Below are 17,014 nucleotides of genomic sequence, written 5' to 3'. Positions count from 1 at the left end.
AGGACTACTAAAGCTAATTCCACCGGTGCTGTAAAGGCCACACGCTTGAATGTCTTTCTATCAGAAGGAGTCTGTACGATGTGGCTGCAGAGCTCAGGAAGGCGCTCTCCCTTCGTACAGTGGCTCAGTGGCATGCCAGAACAGGGCTTCAGTCTGTCTGCATGTGTAGGTAATTTGTTCTGTTTTACTGCTGAATCATAACCCATTATATGAATGAGCCATGGTTTGTTTGTCCACAGCCACTGATGGATGTTTGGGTTTGTTTCCAGTTGAACGTTGCTTTGAATGTTCTCATACGTGTTTCACACAGACATGTTTTCATCTGTCCTGTGTGCAATGGCTGGGAATGAAGTTTCTAGGTTCTTTGGTGACTTTCCAAGCCTTCTCCAGTTACACGCTTACCACTCACAATCTAGAAGTATGAGACTTCAATTCTGCCTGACATATTATTACTTTACTGTTGTTTTGATTTTAGCCATTCCACATCATTGTGGCTTTAATTTTTGTTTTCCATTGATTAACCGTACTGACCAAAAATTGGTAAATTATAATTTGCACATAATGGAACAATGTGCAGCTCTGTCTGCTTAACTTTTATGATGTCTACAGCCTCTCTCTGTCTGTGTGTGTGTGTGTGTGTGTGTGTGTGTGTGTGCGCGATGTATGCATATGTTGTGTGTAGCACATGCATGAGTGTGGGCGGTACCCATGTTTGTACACATGTCTAAGGTGGAGGATATTATCTATAGCTTCTGTGTGTGTGTGTGTGTGTGTGTGTGTGTGTGTGTGTGTGTGTGTGTGTCTGTGTGTCTCTCTCTGTCTGTCTGTGTGGTGTATGCATATGTGCATGTGTGTGTGCGGTAACCATGTGTGTACACATATCTAGGCTAGAGGATGATATCTACAGCTTCTGTGTGTGTATGTCTGTCTGTCTATGTGTGTGGTGTACGTGTAAGTGTGGTATATGCGTGTGTATGTGTGCAGTACCCATGTATATACACATGTCTAGGTTGGGGGATGATATCTACAGCTTCTCTCTCTCTCTCTCTCTCTCTCTCTCTCTCTCGTGTGTGTGTGTGTGTGTGTGTGTGTGTGTGTGTGTGTGTGTGTGTATCTGTCTCTGTGGTGTATGCATAAATGTGGTATATTCATGTGTGTGTGAGGTACCCATGTGTGTGCACATGTCTAGGTATGCCGAGGCTGGAGGATGATTGATGTCTGTTGTCTGTCTCTACCATTTTCTGCCTTCCTCCTTTGAAGCAGGGTCTCTCCCTGGGTCTACAGTTTGCTTGGTTTTGGCTAGGCTGTCTGGCCAGTGAGCTCCAGTGATCTTCCTGTCTTTGTCCCCTGATCTCCTGCCAGCCCTGGGGTCCCGGTCACACCCAGCCATACCTGGATTTTTACGAGAGTGCTGGGAATCTGAACTCCTGCTTGAGCAGTTAACAGCACTCACTGTGCTGGTAATCAATGGTACCACACCACTGAGCAATCCGATCTTCAAAGCCTAAAATAGTTTGGCCTCTGGAGGAGGAGACTCAATAACCCCAGAGATTAACACATTTTTACATGCTTCTTGCCCACTATTCATCTCTTTTGCTAAAGAATCCATTTGTGTTGGTTAGCTTTTGCCAATTTGGCACGTGCTGAGTCACATGGGAGAAGGAAACCTTAACTGACGGATTGCCTTCATCAGATTGGCCTGTGGGCATGACTGTGGTGCTATTTTCTTGATTAACGATTTATGTGGGAGGACCCAGCTCACTCTGGGTGGTGCCACTCCTGGGTGGGTGGTCCTGGGTTATAAAAGCAAGCTCAGCAAGCCAGAGAGAGCAAGACAGTAAATAGCGTTCCCCTGTGGTTTCTGCTTCAGTTCTGGTCCCCAGGTCCCTGCCCTGACTTCCCTCAGTGAGGGACTGTTATCTGGAAATGTAAGATGAAATAAACCATTTTCACCCCAAGTTTCTTTTGACCAGTGTTTTATCATAGCAACAGAGAAACAAATCAGGATAACTATTCAAATATGTTTAAATTGCTTGCCTTTTATTTTCTTTTTAATTGACTATAAAGAATATTTAAGAATTTTGGATACAAATTCTTCATGGGACTTTCATTTATCTTTCTAGCTTTTTAAAATTTTATAGCTTTAAAATTTTGATCAAGAGGTAGGGGAGGATCTGGGAGTTGGGTGAGGGGAAGGAATATGATAAAAATATATTGGTGTGAAATTCTCAAAGAATAAATAAAAGCACTGTTAAAAATAAATCAGGAAAAATTGATCAAGTCCAATTAGCTATGATTTTAAATCTATGTTTTCTATGCCATATCTGAACTTATAGGAAATGATTTAATTAGTTAAATATTTTATAAAGTGTGAGTTTTTCATAGCAAGGTAGATGGCAGAGCACATATAGAGACTATACTGTAGGTATACTGTGCAGTATAAGATGAATACCGTAAGAGCGCAAGTGGGGGCGTGTTCTCAGTCCTTGAATGAGTTTATTTTATTGGTGTAAGAATTACAATTATTCTTTACTTAGGCCCTGAGAAAATTTAGAATATTTATCATCACTTTACAGGGTATTGTAACATTGCGATCATATAAGCTAAGGCAATTCCTGTTGCTACACTAATACGTATATTTTACCTTTAGAAGATTTTTAATACGATGTATTTTTTCTGTCTTAAGAATCTTGTCATCTTGACCAACATGATATCAACGACTTTGACTATATTATATAATACTTTGGAAAGTATAAAATGGATTAATGAGAGATTAGGTATGAAAAAAATTCTGTTGACTATATTTTAATGGTGATTCCTTTCTCTGAGGTCCACGACTAGACAGCTGTAATGGCTTCGCTAGTTTTACCAAAGAATGGGTTCGGTGGTGGTGTTGATGGTATTGCTTTTGTTGGTGGTGGTTTGGGCTTGTTGCTGCTGTTCTGTTTGGGTGCTGCCTGAACTCTGGCACGTCCTCAGTGATTGAGCTGCATCCCAGGCCACACTGTTCCTTTAAAGAAGTGGAACTCTCCATGGCCCCCAGCGGCCGGCAGCCTCCCTCCTTTGGTTGGTCTGATGACCCAGAGTTCTTTGAACTGACCATGTTGTCCCCTCCTTCTGTCTGGTTTTCCAATCTCACCCCTGGTTTTTAATGCTGGAAGGCATGTGTTTACCTTTAAAATTTAAAAAAAAAATGAGCTAATTCTAATTTTGCTTTGTAAGACATTTGATTTATTTATTTACTTTTAGAATTTCACAACACTTTGAAATATTTAGAGATACTGTAGGGTGTTACAGATAGAGGACTAGAAACCACTGTCATGAATCCAAGAATGTACTTTGCCAATATGCAGCTTTTCCCAAAGCAGTCTATTATTGTTTCCCTAATTTTTAAAATTTTCTCTCACATGCAATAAAATGTTCTTCTAGTATTCTTTTTTGCTCCCCTCCATACTTCTGAACAAAAAAATTTTGGGTAACATATTTGTTGTTTATTTATGTGTTGTTATGGTTAAGGTTATATTGTAGTGTGTTATTTTCTATTATATCTACATTACTTGCCAGAAATCTAACTATGACTAAATGTTAAAAGATAACTTCTATTACATAAATTGGGCCCCAAATCATCAGGCGTGTCTAACTGTGGCCTTATGGCCACATGGAGCCAAAGACAGCTATGAATACAGACCAACCCAAAATCATAAACTCACTTACTAGAGCATTATGCATTTTTTTTGTAACTTGATGGCACAGTTTTTGAGCGAATACTTTGTAAATGACAATATTAGATTTCAGTGTCAAAAGGTTGAACCTCCATGATGGAATCAAACCTTAATAATTCATCATAAAGATGAGTTATCATTAAATATTAAAATTAATGTGTGATGCACGGAGATATGGGCCCCAAATACTAGAGCATTTATTGTCCAGAAGTATAAAGTGTCATTGAATACTAACATAAACAATAATTTAGAGGAAATGTTGACACGTCTATTTTGAATGAAGGGAAAAAGGCTGTTTTACCTTTTTGCTAGACACTGAGGATCAATGAAGTGATAACTGGATGAGTAAAGGATGTGGAGAAGGTCAAGCAAAGGTTGAGGGATTGTAGAGTGGTCAATCAACAAAGGTGATGGAGTCAGGACAAACTACCTGTTCTAGAATGTGGGGTGACTAACCTGGCCAAATAAAATGCGGTATGTTGAGAATTAATAGCAGAAGAAACATATAGTAACTTCTATATGCACAGGGGTTATCATTCTTTTTTTTTTTTTTTTTTTTCCAGAGCTGAGGACCGAACCCAGGGCCTTGCGCTTGCTAGGCAAGCGCTCTACCACTGAGCTAAATCCCCAACCCCGGGGTTATCATTCTTAATACTCAGTGGTTCTCAACCTTCCTAATGCTGAGACCCTTTAATACAGTTCCTATGTTGGGGTGACCCCCAGCCATAAAATTATTTCCATTGCTACTTCATAACTGTACTTTTGCTATGATTATGAATTGTAATGTAAATATCTGATGTACAGGGCATCTGAGATATTTCAAGGTACAGTGATTAAATTTTACCAACAAGAACCTTCATTCCTTTGCACCATATCTTGGTAATGTGTATAAAGTGAAGATTCTGAGCCACTTTGGATAGAAAAATGAAACTCCCCAAAACTCCACTTACCCCCTCAGTAACAAACCACCAAAATTTGGACCCCTCTATTTTGCTTTGCTTTGTACAGTAGTAAGTACATTTTCCTTGATTTTAATGTTATTCATGGTTTGGTCAGCTTTGCATCTGCACTATGATCCCAAGAAGTGAAAGAGGTAGCATTTGTTCTAAGGATAATGCTTCTAACAGGCAAGGTTTTCTGGCGGGGCGGGGGGTGTTGAGGGATGAAAAGGGATGATGTATTGGACACTCACCTTGTATTTTCATCCTCAGGTAAGAGACCAAACCTGAAAGTGCACATCAACACCACCAGCGACTCCATCCTCTTGAAGTTCCTGCGTCCAAATCCAAATGTAAAGCTGGAAGGCTTTCTCCTGGGATATGGCAGCAATGTGTCCCCAAACCAATACTTCCCTCTTCCCACAGAAGGGAAAGTCACCGAGGCTGTAGTAGGTAAGCAAGCTCAGAGAGAGGGGTGGGTGGTAAGAAACACCAACTGTAACAAGATGCCCTAAATGGGGAAGATGAGAGACATTTAATCTACATCTTTGGCTGAGCCCAATGTGGCAATACAAATCACCTTTGTAATCACTGTAACCCAAAGCATATTTCTTTATATTGAAGTTTTTTATTGTATGAAGAAATAATTGTCTTAACCGCCATTGAACCTATAATCCCTACCCACATAACTGAATACATAAGGAAAAAAACAGCTGAAATACTGGGCTTAGCCCTTGTGGCATTATTTATGTGAACTAATTTTTCTTCTTGTTGTCTTTCCTTTTTTCCGTTAGAAGATGGCCACTGTAGATTTTTGGATGTTATCTTTGGAAAGAGATATTATCTTTGGAAAGAAAAGAAAACATACTGCATTTAAAAAATTTTAAGTAATTCAGACAAGACGGTTAAGGTTTATGAATTATGAAATAATGCATTTCATTGAAAATGTTTTAATGATATAAAATTAGAGTTTCAGGATGTGAGCCATCTTCTTGCTCTCTCTGTGGGGGAAAATATAAATAAAATCCACTTAACGGATTAAATGCTTTGATAAGGATGATTCATTGTGAAAACTTTGAAAGTCTAGGGTGAGATTCAATTCTTTACACCCTGCTAAGATCTTGCTTACTAGGCAGTCTTCTAACTTTAGAATTTTAATCCCCTGTGTTCCAATACTTCCTATTGGTTCTTGCATTTTCGAGTGTGTAGCGAGAATACCAAGATGAGTTGATTTTGCTCTGTCTTTTGCTTTTCCCAGAGAAATTGCTGTTGCTCCTTAATGTCAGCCAAGGGGTAATATTGTTAATTAATGAGTAACTAGAGATAGTATTATTAAGTAGTGAGTAACTCAGTAGTACAAAAACCACTTTAAGCAAACCCAGGAGTTGATTACCCCCCCCCCCAATACTCTGAGAATTAGGCAGTGTTGACAAGTATAATAACCAATTCCATGAGTAATTTGAGTTTGGATGTTTATAAATATTCCCTGGTATCTATCCAGTCTTCAATGTGGGAAGTGACCAGAACCACAAGCTCACCTTCACATTGATAGCAGAAGTACACACCACCACCCCCTTTTCACGGAGTGTTAGAATTAACGTTTCATTTTTTATGGACTTTTCTGTTATTTAAATGGAGAACCTGGTCACCTGTTAGCTTCTTTGATAGCAGATGAAAGCATTAAATATTAAGACGGCCGAAGTCAAATTACTAATGAAAGGTACGTGCAAAAATCCAAAGAAAATGTCCAGCTTAAACACTCCAGCTTTCCATTGTTTTAATAATGAACGTTGATAAAATGGACTGGGAACCCTTTTATTTATTATTTTCATGCCTGGCTTTTTATTGTGTAAATTTCCAAAATTAAAAGGAATAATGTTGATGAATGTCTTACAGTACAGCTTGAATACATATCACTGTGCTAATGTTGGTTTATGTGTCTGTGCATAGTGCTTCCTGGAGTATTTTAAAGCATAAAGAGATACACTTTATCAAGTATGCGTCTATAACAGATAAATGTTTTAATAATTCCATACTTTTATTATATCATTGCACTTAATCCTACAATATCACTCTATACCTGGCTCATACTTAAAATTTCTCATGTGGTCTTAAAACTGTTTTTAGTACTGGTCTATTTGAATCACTATATAAATAAAGTCCACACATTACATTAGATTATGGATCTTAAATCTCTGCCTTTCCTTTTAGAATATCATTGGTATGTAGAGAAATTGGAACACCTTTTGGGTGGGCTGTCCACAGCCTGTATTTAACTGGCTACTTCCCTTATGTGTTTTTCTTTGTAGTACAGAAGATAGCATTTTGAAGAGTGGAGACAATCAACATTTTAGGCAGGATTTATACTATTCTAAATTCTCTAGAACAGCTTCTCTTCAAGGGTATTCACATGTCCATCCAGAAGGAGGAGACAAGAGTTTATCCTTGCTATTTGTCAGCAAGCCTTTGGCCAGATAATAATCTTACAAGATTTAGACAGTTATCTATTCATGAACTTCCATGAAGTTCAGAACCCACCCAGGCCAGAGATATGATTTAGATTCTATTCTTTTGACAAGGAAATCAAGAACCTAGTAGTGTAGGGTTTTAAAAACTGCTGATTATGAGGTAGGGGTCTATTCTCAATGAACTCTGTGCCTACTATCACACAACTGACTATCCAGTATTCTCCTCTTAAGAGTTAGGAGCCTAAAATAGTTGTGGAATATTAGTTGAAGATGTGTTACATTTGTTCATGCTGTGGAATATTTGTTTAATGATGCAAAAATGCGTTGCATTCTTTTTTGTTGCATTTGTTTAACTCTATGAAGCTGTGTTAGTTTGCCTGCCTAAAACACCTGATTTGTTTAATAAAGAACTGAATGGCCAATAGCTAGGCAGGAGAGGGATAGGCCGGGCTACCAGGCAGAGAGAATAAATAGAAGGAAAAAAGGAGGTGGGTGGCCCACAGAGGCTATCTAATGAGACTTTACTCAGGGTCAGAGAATCTAGGCTTGCTTTACCCAGCAGGGCTGCATAATAAGATGATTTTGTCACGGGTGTGTAGCTAGAGTTTTCCTGCCTGGCCCACAGTCAGGGCAAATCTCTCTCACCTGCCAGTCCCACAGCCACTCAGACCCGACCAAGTAAACACAGAGACTTATATTGGTTACAAACTGTATGGCCGTGGCAGGCTTCTTGCTAACTGTTCTTACAGCTTAAATTAATTCATTTCCATAAATCTATCCCTTGCCACATGGCTCGTGGCTTACCAGGATCTTCACATGCAGCTTGTCATGGTGGCGGCTGGCAGTGTCTCTCTGACTCAGCCTTCCACTTCCCAGCTTTATTCTCCTCCTTGCCCCGCCTATACTTCCTGCCTAGCCAACGGCCAATCAGTGTTTTATTGATTAATCAGCAACACATTTGCCATACATCCCACAGCACGGGTGTGTTTACCAGGTGTTTGGAAGGGTCTACACTTGTCTGTATGGTGTGCTTTGATCTTGCAAAGGGGAGATCTTTTGCCTCTCCCCTTGGCATATTATAAAAAGCCCCTTTGAATAAAGCTCTGGGCAGCACCCGGGCCCTCCTAAAGCTATCCTGTGTCTCTGTCTTTCTTATCTCTTTCTATCTTTTGTGGGAGCCCATTTTCAGGTTCCTTGTAGCTTTACCCAGCAGGTCCACATAGAGAGGATGATTAGACCACGGGCCTGAGTGCAGGTGTCTGAGATGGTCTGCACTTGGCTGTGCTGGGGAGGAGGTCTTTTGCTCCACCCCTTGGCATCTCTATAAATACCCTGGGGCAGAGACAGTCGGGGCCCGTTGGACTAGGTTCCAGGCCCTCTTGAGGCTACCCTTTATTGTCTATCTGTTTATCTCTACACTCTAAATCCTAATCTAAATATCTAATATTTCCTGCTGCTTGCACTCAAGAAAACTCTGGGGAACTGTGGGTTTGGTGGGTAAACGCCCCGCAATCTTTCTATCATTTCCTCATCCCTCTCTCTTCCACCCAAGAACCCTCTAAAAGGTGGGAGCAGGTCTGAGCTGGACTCCCACAGACTCCCTCAAGGAGGAAGAAGGAGGAGCAAGAAAAGGAGGAGAGGATGACACCAGGGGCCAGCCACCCAGCTAGCTACAGAGTAAGAAGTAAAGAAAGGTATATAGAATAGAGAAAGGTAAAAAGCCCAGAGATACAATGTAGAAGAAGAGAAATGGTATAATTTAAGAAAGCTGGCTAGAAACAAGCCAACCTAAGGTCAGGCACTCATAAGAAAAGGTTAAGTCTCCGTGTATTTATTTGGAAGCTGGGTGGTGGGCCCCCAAAGAGTAAAGAATAAAAACAACCAGATACATAAAATAATTTGGGAGATGAGCATTGAGTCGGTTTGGCTATTTATGGCTAAAATGGAGTGTAGAATGGTTAGCTCCCTAGTCTTGCTACTTTCAGGCCTTAGTGGATGATCAATAGAATTCAAATACATGGAGTTAAACTGACACAGGACCCTTTGAAGTTGAAGCAACTGTAAAGAAGAGGAGAGAAAATCAGGGCTGAAGTTAGGTATATAAGCTCCAAAGACTAATAGTGGCTCTAAGAAAGTAATCACACCCATTTCCACCATGAGAATCCAGTGACTCAATTTCAAATCTGTTTGCAGAAAATGATGGGAGTGTTTGACATATTTTTTTCAACATTTTTATTTTAAAATGTAATTACATCATTTCTCCCTTCTTTTTCCTCACTCTACCTCTCCCATGTGCCCCTCCTCCTGCTCTTTCTCAAACCATGACCTCTTTCTCTTCACTTGTTATATATGTGCATAACTATCGTAGTCTACTGAATCTGCTCAGTTTCACTTGCAGTATATGATTTCAGGGCTGGCCGTTTCGAACGGGACAATTAAGCAAGGGCCTCATCCCCAGGGAAGAATAATTGTCCTTCTATGCTGTCAGCATTCCATGGTTCTCTGCAGTTCTTTGTTGAGGGGTGGCCACTGTGAGATTTCTCACTTCCATATTAGAAAGTCTGTTGGTATTGTCCTTGTTTAGGCAGCCAAACTTTGAATCTGATTTTAGAGAGCATGTAAAGGAGATGGGACATTAGTACAATTATCAGAACCATATGCACAGCATTTAACCTTGATATTAGAAAAATGCCCTCTGAGCAGCAATGAGGATATCCAAATTCATATGGTTTTGTATAATTGCTTTTCTCGTTATTTAGACCACAGAATGAAGAACAGACGTTCCTTTCAAATTTAAATGGCTGTGCTATTTAAAGCATTCTAAGTATATTTATTAGGAGTTTCAATATATCAAATGATGTTCTCTAGTACCATAAATGGTTTAAAAATGGAAGCTAGATAGTCATATCAAGGGAAAACACTCCAGGTCTAGAGATGCTGTTACATATTAGCAGAGTTATCTAGTGTTTTCAACCTGACACTTTTCAAGGAAATTCTAGTATATTTTGTCAGTCCATCCCAGAAGTAACTACAGCTGCAGAGCCATTGGGTACCCTTACGAGATGCCCAACATCTTCCTAGCCTTGTGATCCACACAGCAACAAAAGGGCTTAGGCTGAGATCTGTATGAAAGCTTACACAAACTCTTAAGGAGGGCCATTTGGTAAGGAGGAATATTATCCTCTAGGCAAGCTGCATCTGCTTGTAAAGCTTTCTTTAACTGTTAATATGATGAACACATTCCACCTCAGAGGATCAAGGTTTCCAAGAATAAGGAAGATAAAAATCTAGTTCCCAGAGATTTTGCTGCAGGCTGTGTGACCTAGGAAATGCGTTATCATTTTGAAGAAATCTCAGGATAATTGTAATGGCCAGTATTGGGGTATTACCTGGTGCCTAGGAGGGAGACAAATGACCAGAATGGAGGAATTTAGTGACCAGGGATTGAAGTCTCTTGGCTTCAGGGTGTAGAAAATATTGTTTACAGTCAGGGAAAGCATGTGAGTTCTTTAATCTGATTACATCTGGGGTGTTTGTTGTTGCTCTATCTGGCATGTCAGTGATCCTGCTTGGGGTTTCACGGGAAGGCTAAAGAGAACTGAATCATTGTCCCGTTCCAAAACCTGGCCTAGTTTGTTTTGCTTTGGATTATCAATTGTTTCATTCTTTATGCTTGTGCAACACAGAAAACCAAAAATTCACTTAAAAATAATTAAGGTCAGCTGATGGTCATTAGAGGTGACCTTTAGGGACCAAGGAGGAATCTTTGCCTGTGTGTGTGTGTGTGTGTGTGTGTGTGTGTGTGTGTGTGTGTGTGTGTGTTTCCTCCGTGTTAGTCTTGCCTTTGCTGGGTTGCACCAAGGTCTTGCTAACCACTGGAAACACTAAGGGCATTTTCTATGCCATGATCCCTCTTTGAAAAATGTTCATTGGTTAGAGTCCAATGGCTGGATTCTGCGTTTTCTCTCTAATTGGTTATGTCAGAATGAGTTGCATTGAATGGACACCACCAAATATTTGTGGTATAGGATCTGATGGACTCAAAAAAGCTGTGGAGAATATTCAGGTTTCCAGAGGTCATGTAAATTGTTTAAGTCCTGTTACCAGGCAAGTCAGCACCTGCTCGTTCAGGGCAGATCATGGACAAATCCCTGTGCTTTGAGGAACCTTAGGGACAAAGATGCCGGAACTCCTAGGAGGCTGTTCCATGTGGCATTCTTCAAGCTCTTCCTTGTCCTTTAGATGAATGTGTTCTTTTTTATTAATCCTTTTTATTTTCTAATATTCTAGTAAAAGCAGAAAAATAATCCTACAATTTTTCTTTAATAGTTCTTGCTTTTAAAATCTAATAGAATTATATCATGTCCCCCTTTTTTTCTCCACCAGATCCTCCTAGTTCCTTTCCCTCAAACCCCTCCCATACCTTCCTACTCTCAAGTTGATAGCCTTTCTTTCCTTGATTATATTTGTTGTGTGTGTGTGTGTGTGTGTGTGTGTGTGTGTGTGTGTATGTGTGCGTGCATACAGATGTATGTAAATAGAACCTGCTGAGTCTGCTTTTATTGTTTGTGTGTATATGGTTCCAAGGCTGATCACTCTGTATTGGACAACCAATAAGGGGCTTTTTAAAAATTTTTTTAGTCCTTTGAGTATTTTTATATGTTTTGATCATATTCACTCCCCCTCCCCCAACCATCCCCAAATCCAACTCCGTTCCCTATCCATCCAACTTTATTTTTTATTTTTTTTTAAAATTTCTTCAAGGCCAATTTTTGCTGTCCAAATATTCTTGGCCGTGTGGTCGTCTTCTGGAGAGTGGTCAACTTGCCAGGGGCTCCATTCTCAGAGAAAATTCTCTCTCCCTCTCCCCGCAGCTAAAATTGCCAACACCCCCACAGCTAGGGGTGGGTGTGTGCCCAACGCCTTGGTTCACACCGGGATTGGGTTTGGCTTGAGCTCCTACAGGTTTTATGTATGCGATTGCAACTACTGTGAGTGAGTTCCTGTTTCCTGCTGTGTCCAAAAGACAACGTTCCCTTGGCCTCATCCCTACCTGTGGCATTTATTCTTTCCAGCCCATTTCATGTTTCTTTTTTAAAGGTTTATTGTATTTTTTTTTTTTTTTTTTTTTTTTTTTTTTTTGGTTTTTCGAGACAGGGTTTCTCTGTGTAGCTTTGTGCCTTTCCTGGGACTCACTTGGTAGCCCAGGCCGGCCTTGAACTCACAGAGATCCGCCTGGCTCTGCCTCCCGAGTGCTGGGATTAAAGGCGTGCGCCACCACCGCCCGGCCTTATTGTATTTTTAATTGCATGCTTGCACATATGTATGTGCCTGTGTGTGTGTGTGTGTGTGTGTGTGTGTGTGTGTGTGTGTGTATGCGTATGGGTGTAGGTTTCTGCAGAGGCCAGAAGAGAGTTTCAGGTAGTTGTGAGCCACACCTAACTTGTTAGGAACTGAACTCCTTCAGTCCTCTGTAATAGCAGCTAGTGTTCTCAATGGCTGAACCATCTCTCTAGCTCTGTTTGGTCATATTTTTTTATACTAAGAAATCTGTGTGCTTTTGTTTTTATTACTTCAGAGTACATTCATGTTCTAAGTTAAATGTTCTTTTCCAGCTCATCAGATTGATTGCTTAGCGTTTTGCCTGACTGTATGAGCATCAATTGTTCCTGACTCATTAGCCACCATTTATCAGATGTAGCAAGTTAACATAAACTTGGAGGCTTAAAACATAAATTTATCATCTTATAGTGGTGGGTCAGAAGTTCAACTGGGTTGTAGTGGGCTACACTTTCACAGGGGTCACATATCAGATATCCCAAATATCAGATATTTACATTACAGTTCATAATAATGGCAAAATTATAGTTAAGAAGTACCAACGAAAATAATTTTATGGTCAGGGTTATTGCTACATGTGACATGTGGTCACAGCATTGGGAAGGTTGAGAACCACTGCTCTTACCCATAAGGAAATCTAAGCTTAAGTGAATGCCAAGGCTTTACAGTGCTGTTCGCCTGGGCTTGAACATCTGCACTCAAGGGGTCCTTCTGCTTCAGCCTCCTGGGTAGCTGCTGCCATCTCCTACAGGCACCAAGAGCTTGGCACCTGCTTGTGGCATTACTGTTAATGTTAGTAATTGTGCATGTGTGCACGTTTGTGTGCCCTGTGCGTGCACGTGTGTGTGCATGTATGTACATGTACACATGTGTGACTTGTCTTCCCTCGTAATCCACCTAAATAAAAAAGTTCCACCAGCCGAAGATCCTAGGGGCCTTACATTTCCTTTTTCTTTCATGTTGAATTGAACTTAGAAATGTTATAATGAATGGGAAAGAGTTAAATTTGAGACTCACAAAGTCTGAGAGAACTGTGAGTACCACTTTAGAGTTTTTTTTTCTCTTTTTTTAAAAATCACTTTCTGAGTTAGTTATTTTATTGGAAATATATTCACTATGTGGCAAGTATTTGGCTTTAAATCTTCAAGATAAATCCAAATTTTTTTCATTAAAAACAAGATATCCTAGAATCATTTGATTTCTTCCAAGGCATATAATTTAGCAGATTTAAGTAAGACTCATGAAAGGGTGTTTAAAGCTATTGGCGTAGAAGGCATCAAGTTCTTAATAAATGCGTACCATCTTTAACCAGTTCACCATGAGTTTTCACCAGAAAGTCCTGTCCTGAAAATAGACACCTGTTTCCCCATGTACTGCTCAAGATAAATCTTTTTAATATTCTATTTTTTTCTGCTGGATTCAATTGTACTTTAACTGGATTTTACTCATCTTCCTGATATATCATCTCCAAGTCTATCTTTTCTTAGAAGTTCACTAAAATAAATTTGTATTATCTCAGAATTTTAATTTTCAGCCATATTGTATCAGGTACTGAAATCAAAATCTAACTTTCAAAAATTCATGATTGGTTATACATTTAAAATGTCCCCTATTGCCATGGGCTAAAAGGATGTTTTACTCTGGATATAGTACTCCAGAATCATTGCAAGAGTCTGGCTATTAGGAAGGAGGTTTTTTAATGGAAAGCTAGCTAATGCTGAAAGGTTAAACTGGAGGGTCTGAGGGTTATCCAGAAAGTGAAAATAGAAGAAAAGGATTAGGTGGTAGAATTTCCTTTGCTTTTAGGGATATCTCAAAACCAAGGATGATAGTCTTTATCAGCTTTTACAATTGTCTGTCACGTTTTTTTCTCTTGGAGTGGGTTACTTGCCCAGCACACTCAGTGTTCTTTGGCTTATGTGAGTCATACCACGTGCTGGGCTGTGACGAGCTGCATTTGGCTTTATTGTTTTATGTTGTGGTCAGATTGTGGGGTTTCGTGCATGTTTTCCCCTGTGTCTTATTTCACCAGCCTAATGAGGCCTCCCAGAGGCAGAGCTGGGCCTTATCATTCCCATGTGTTTGATAACCAGACTCAGTGAATATGAACTATTCTCAGTTCTCATCAAACCTCATTGTCAACAAAAGAAAGCATCTCTCATGGCCTGGAGTAGTAGTCTCTGGGAGAAACAGTTCTCTGAGTTTAGGGGTGATTGTACTTTTGGTGAATGCCTGGCTTGCCTGGCATGTCAAGATTTACACCTCTTGCCTGGTGTAATTATTAAGTGTGCCCCATTTTCTCAGTAATTGGAAAGATGCCTGCTTGATCTATTTGCAAGGGAAAGCCTAGAGTTTTCAACATGACCCTCAGATCTTTCAAAGTCTGATCATTAAGTGACAGCCCAAACTTCACTCTGTCATTGATGGTGCCCTGTTAGGAGAGAAATAAAGGGAAGATGTTGTCTCTGAGTTCTCTACTGTGTCCACTCATCAAATGGGGTGCACAGTAGCTAATTAGCCTATGCTGGGATGGAGATTTTCATCAACCAATGATTTTTGATTTTGAGTTCTCTCAGTGTCCTAGGCCAAGGAATTGGTCAGTTGTTCCTGGGAGTTGCCCTGTAGAACAGACACTGTAAACAGCATCTTCATTCCAGGGAAGACACAGGATCCCTGGAGGTTTCGGGATATGCCAGCAGCAGGCTGACTCCAGATCTGTCTTGGCCTTGAGCCACCACAGCACGCTGCTTTTCCGCCCCGTGCCTTACACGTATTCTGGTTCTTTCCAACTTTGGGAAAACTCCTTTTAGAGAACAGTTCTTGGCACTGTACCTCTATCTGGTAATGCCCACTAGAGCATTTTTAAAGGGTTGGGGGAAACGACACTCTGCTGGCTTGAAGTCTTTAACTTTGGACACTATTCTTTGGAGAAAACATGTCCAAATGAAGTCCTGATCATGCCCTAGATCTTTCTAGAATGATATGTTGAACATTGCAGAGTTCATGGGTAAATGTATGTGTACTGGAATAGGCTCTACTTCAAAACTCTAGCCCCAGCCAAACATTAAAACAGCTAATGGACAACAAATACCCCATGCTAAGCTTCTCTGTTGAGGACACACATGAGCAAAGACAAGGAAAATATTACAGGCAAGAAAGCCAGCAATTTAGTATCTGACAGGTTTGGTAAGGTTTGGAAAGGATGTGTACTGGCCCTTAGGGCAGATGGGTCAGAGAAATATGGTACCAAGTATTTGTGATGTCAGGGAGAGAATCTATCACAGGGAAAGTGAAGGAGGGTTAGGTTGGGACAGTGGGTGGATGAGATGTACCAGACTCTGTACCAGACCATGGGAAACAAGACGGGGTAGCAGATGTACCCAGTATGCAGGGACAGGGAGTAGAGGGTCAGATCAGTGCTGGCTTCATGAGCAGGTGGCAAGTGCCCTTGGAGGACCTTGGGTTCGGAGTGAAATGAGCTGTTGTCACTCTTCTCAATTCTTGGTTTCCTTTACATTTCATTTAGTGACCGATGTCCGATGGACCCATGCCCTCCCCCCGGGGGGTGGTGGTGGTGGTGTAGGGGGTGGAGCCTGAGCTTTTGTGCTTTGGCCTTCCACACCCCTCACCTTCTTAGTTCAGTTTGCAATTGTCCTGTCTCCAAGACTTGCCTGCCCTTGCTCACTGTGTCCATCATGGCTTGGTCTTGGAAACCTGACTGAGGCAACAAGGAAATAAAAAATTACAGACACACACACACACACACACACACACCCTCACACACATACTCACACACATACTCACACACATACTCACACACAAACACACACACACACACACACACTCTCACTCACTCCCTGACACACACAGAAGCTGTGGTCAGATGGGCTGGAGAGGGCACCCACTACACAATCAGGAACCTCAGCACACTTGTCATGTATAGCACGGGAGGAGGGATTACCAATTTTGGTCGATGGCCTCTATAGGGGAGCAGAATCGGGTTGCAGTCATCAGGAGGAGGAAGTTTCAGTTGCTGGTTTTTTTACACACTGCCAACATCTGTACACCCAATCAGAGGGAGGCGTTGTCACTTCCCGGAGTCTGGCCTGGGGAAGGCTCTGCCAATTCTCAGGGGTCTGAGACACTGTGTCATTGACATGGACACAGCCGTTCACTCAAGACTTCATCTGCTCCCCACGCATTCGCTCAGAGCCACCTCCATCCCTGCATATGCTGTCTATCTCTTTCTCTCAATTAGCTATTTCAGCTGGCTTCCATCTCCAGCAGACCCTTGGGTGTGAACTCGGGAAGAGCTAGGGTAGGTACATACATACTGTGGTGCCATGTGGCCAGATGTGGTGGCAGTTGTGCTTGCCCAAGCTGGAGGTATCACTATACATTCCTTAGAGCATTTGGATGAAGCAAGTACCATTCTGCCCCTACTCAGGTACGTGACAGTCCCAGGGCATGGACTGCAGTCATATGGGGTGTACAGGTTGGAGTGACAGATTTGTGGGAAAGAGTTTGTGTTTTCTGTCCTGAGAGT

At 41.0% G+C, this 17,014-nt stretch overlaps 1 protein-coding gene across 2 annotated transcripts in view; it reads left to right on the top strand.

Annotated features, from left to right (window-relative positions):
• Nucleotides 1-17,014, top strand: part of Abi3bp (ABI family member 3 binding protein) — a 204,124-nt gene that overhangs the window by 48,927 nt on the left and 138,183 nt on the right. For both annotated transcript variants that reach the window (XM_059277441.1, XM_059277442.1), the window contains exon 2: nucleotides 4,934-5,113. In XM_059277441.1, the coding sequence (XP_059133424.1) occupies nucleotides 4,934-5,113 (180 nt within the window). The remainder of the gene's footprint in view (nucleotides 1-4,933; nucleotides 5,114-17,014) is intronic.

The sequence above is a fragment of the Peromyscus eremicus genome, chromosome 12 (genome assembly GCF_949786415.1).
Source record: "Peromyscus eremicus chromosome 12, PerEre_H2_v1, whole genome shotgun sequence".
Taxonomy (NCBI): Eukaryota; Metazoa; Chordata; class Mammalia; order Rodentia; family Cricetidae; genus Peromyscus; species Peromyscus eremicus.
The sequence above is the reverse complement of the archived record's forward strand: the minus strand, read 5'-3'. Positions and strand labels throughout refer to the sequence as shown.